Below are 1,772 nucleotides of genomic sequence, written 5' to 3'. Positions count from 1 at the left end.
CCCCTCCCACCCACACCCCCTTAACTGACCAGTATTTTTGTAAACACCTGTTACATAATATGCTATGTAGCTCTTTTTTTATCCTTAATAAATACTAATTAAAATATCCCGGCGGGTAGTTTCTACAGATTTAGAAAGTTTACATTTGGGACTATATCGCATTTAATAGCAAATCCGTCATTAATTGCTTCTAATTGCGAGATTGTGTTTATTGATCGCATGTCTTGAGAACTTTTTTATTGCAACAACAAAAAAGTGTTCCCTATGAAATTAATATTTAGTATTTAGTAACAAGTTTTACCACGAAAAAGTATCATTGTTAAGATGTGACGTGGGCCAAATGTGTGTCAGAAGCGGGAACTGCTTTGAACAATTCCATTTTCCGCGAGAAGGAGATTGTAGTATTTTATATAAATTTATTTTGAAAAGTTGTTTAATTGTTGTGGAAAAATATGATAAAGTAAAGACAGATTGATACAAACTGCTATGCAAAGCGTGGGTGACATTGATTGATCCGTAAAAAAAGAAAAAAAGATATGAGCCCAGGTCAAAAGGTGACCTTGATTTAGTGGCATACTTTAAATAGTCACTACTTTTTTTATATTGCATTTTCTGGCAAAGCATAGATGTATTAGCTCGAGAAATGGACAAAGAGATAGTCAGAGATAGCTTGTTGATTATAAACAGGTTTGAAATATTCTGTAACAAAAAGAAGTTTAGGTCGACTGCATATTTCGAGGTGCAATACACTATTTCAGATAGCGCCCTAACTAGAACCATCATAACCTAGACGTGTTTGAGCGTCTGCACATGAAAATTTGCCTAATGGTTATTTAGACACTAAATTAGCTTCCCATAAACTTCAAAATCATCGCAGGGTTATGTGTTTTAAGCAAAGACATTCTGAAATATGGGTGTCCCATGTTTGAAGATTAGTTACGCCACGAATTTTTGCCCGCACTATAGGTGTTGTAAATCTCCCATCGGCACGATCTAGATCATTCAAATGTAGGATTGAGGGGACCGGACTCCGCCTCACGGATTGCCTGTCAGGGTCGACCCACCCGGGCTGAGACTGAGAGGGATACAAACAACATCCCAGCAGAAAGACCGGGACTCTCGATACTATTTTTTTCGTTTTACATCTTTTATTTTATTTTGGTCATTTTCTTTGGGAATGAATCAGTTCAATTATTGTGTGTTTCTTTCCTTTGTTGGCCAGATGATCTACAAGATGGACAGCCCGGAGGAGCTGGATGCCTTCTGGACCAAAGGCTGGGAGAAAATGCTTCAGAAGAGGGCCATAGAGAACCAATCTGGGGGTGGCGGAAAGTCTAAGTAGGGAGTGATGTGTGTGTGTGTGTGTGTGTGTGTGTGTGTGTGTGTGTGTGTGTGTGTGTGCTATAGTGCTGATCATATTTCGTGTGTGCTGAAATGAAAAAGATAAGAGCAGGTGTATTTAAATAATTTAAATAAGCCCTCATAATACACAAGGGTGTTTCTGTGAGGGTACAATGATAGGAGAAAGAGAAGAGAAGCGAATTTATTTCTTATTCTTTTTTTTCTTCTTTTTTTTTTTTTTTTTTTGGAGGGGGTTGGGATAATTTATTTTTGGTCCAGTTCAGGTCGACTGAAAGCACTTTGATACGAGTCCATCTGCAGATAACAAAACACAGAGATCTATGTATGTAGATATATATATATATATAGAGGGGGGGGGGTTGTTGTTGTTTTTCAAATGTGGGGTGGATGAATGAAGAAAGTATAACAAA

At 37.6% G+C, this 1,772-nt stretch overlaps 1 protein-coding gene across 1 annotated transcript in view; it reads left to right on the top strand.

The window, feature by feature from the left end:
- Nucleotides 1-1,521, top strand: part of LOC106013671 (multiple epidermal growth factor-like domains protein 10) — a gene marked incomplete at its 5' end in the record, with an annotated part of 9,675 nt that extends 8,154 nt beyond the window's left edge. The window contains 1 exon segment of the mRNA XM_013090009.2: nucleotides 1,220-1,521. Coding sequence (XP_012945463.1) covers nucleotides 1,220-1,342 — 123 coding nt within the window.
- Nucleotides 1,522-1,772: the final 251 nt, after the last annotated feature.

This window comes from Aplysia californica, unplaced genomic scaffold, assembly GCF_000002075.1.
Source record: "Aplysia californica isolate F4 #8 unplaced genomic scaffold, AplCal3.0 scaffold01106, whole genome shotgun sequence".
In the NCBI taxonomy this organism is placed as follows: domain Eukaryota; kingdom Metazoa; phylum Mollusca; class Gastropoda; order Aplysiida; family Aplysiidae; genus Aplysia; species Aplysia californica.
This window is presented reverse-complemented; position numbering and strand designations above follow the sequence as displayed.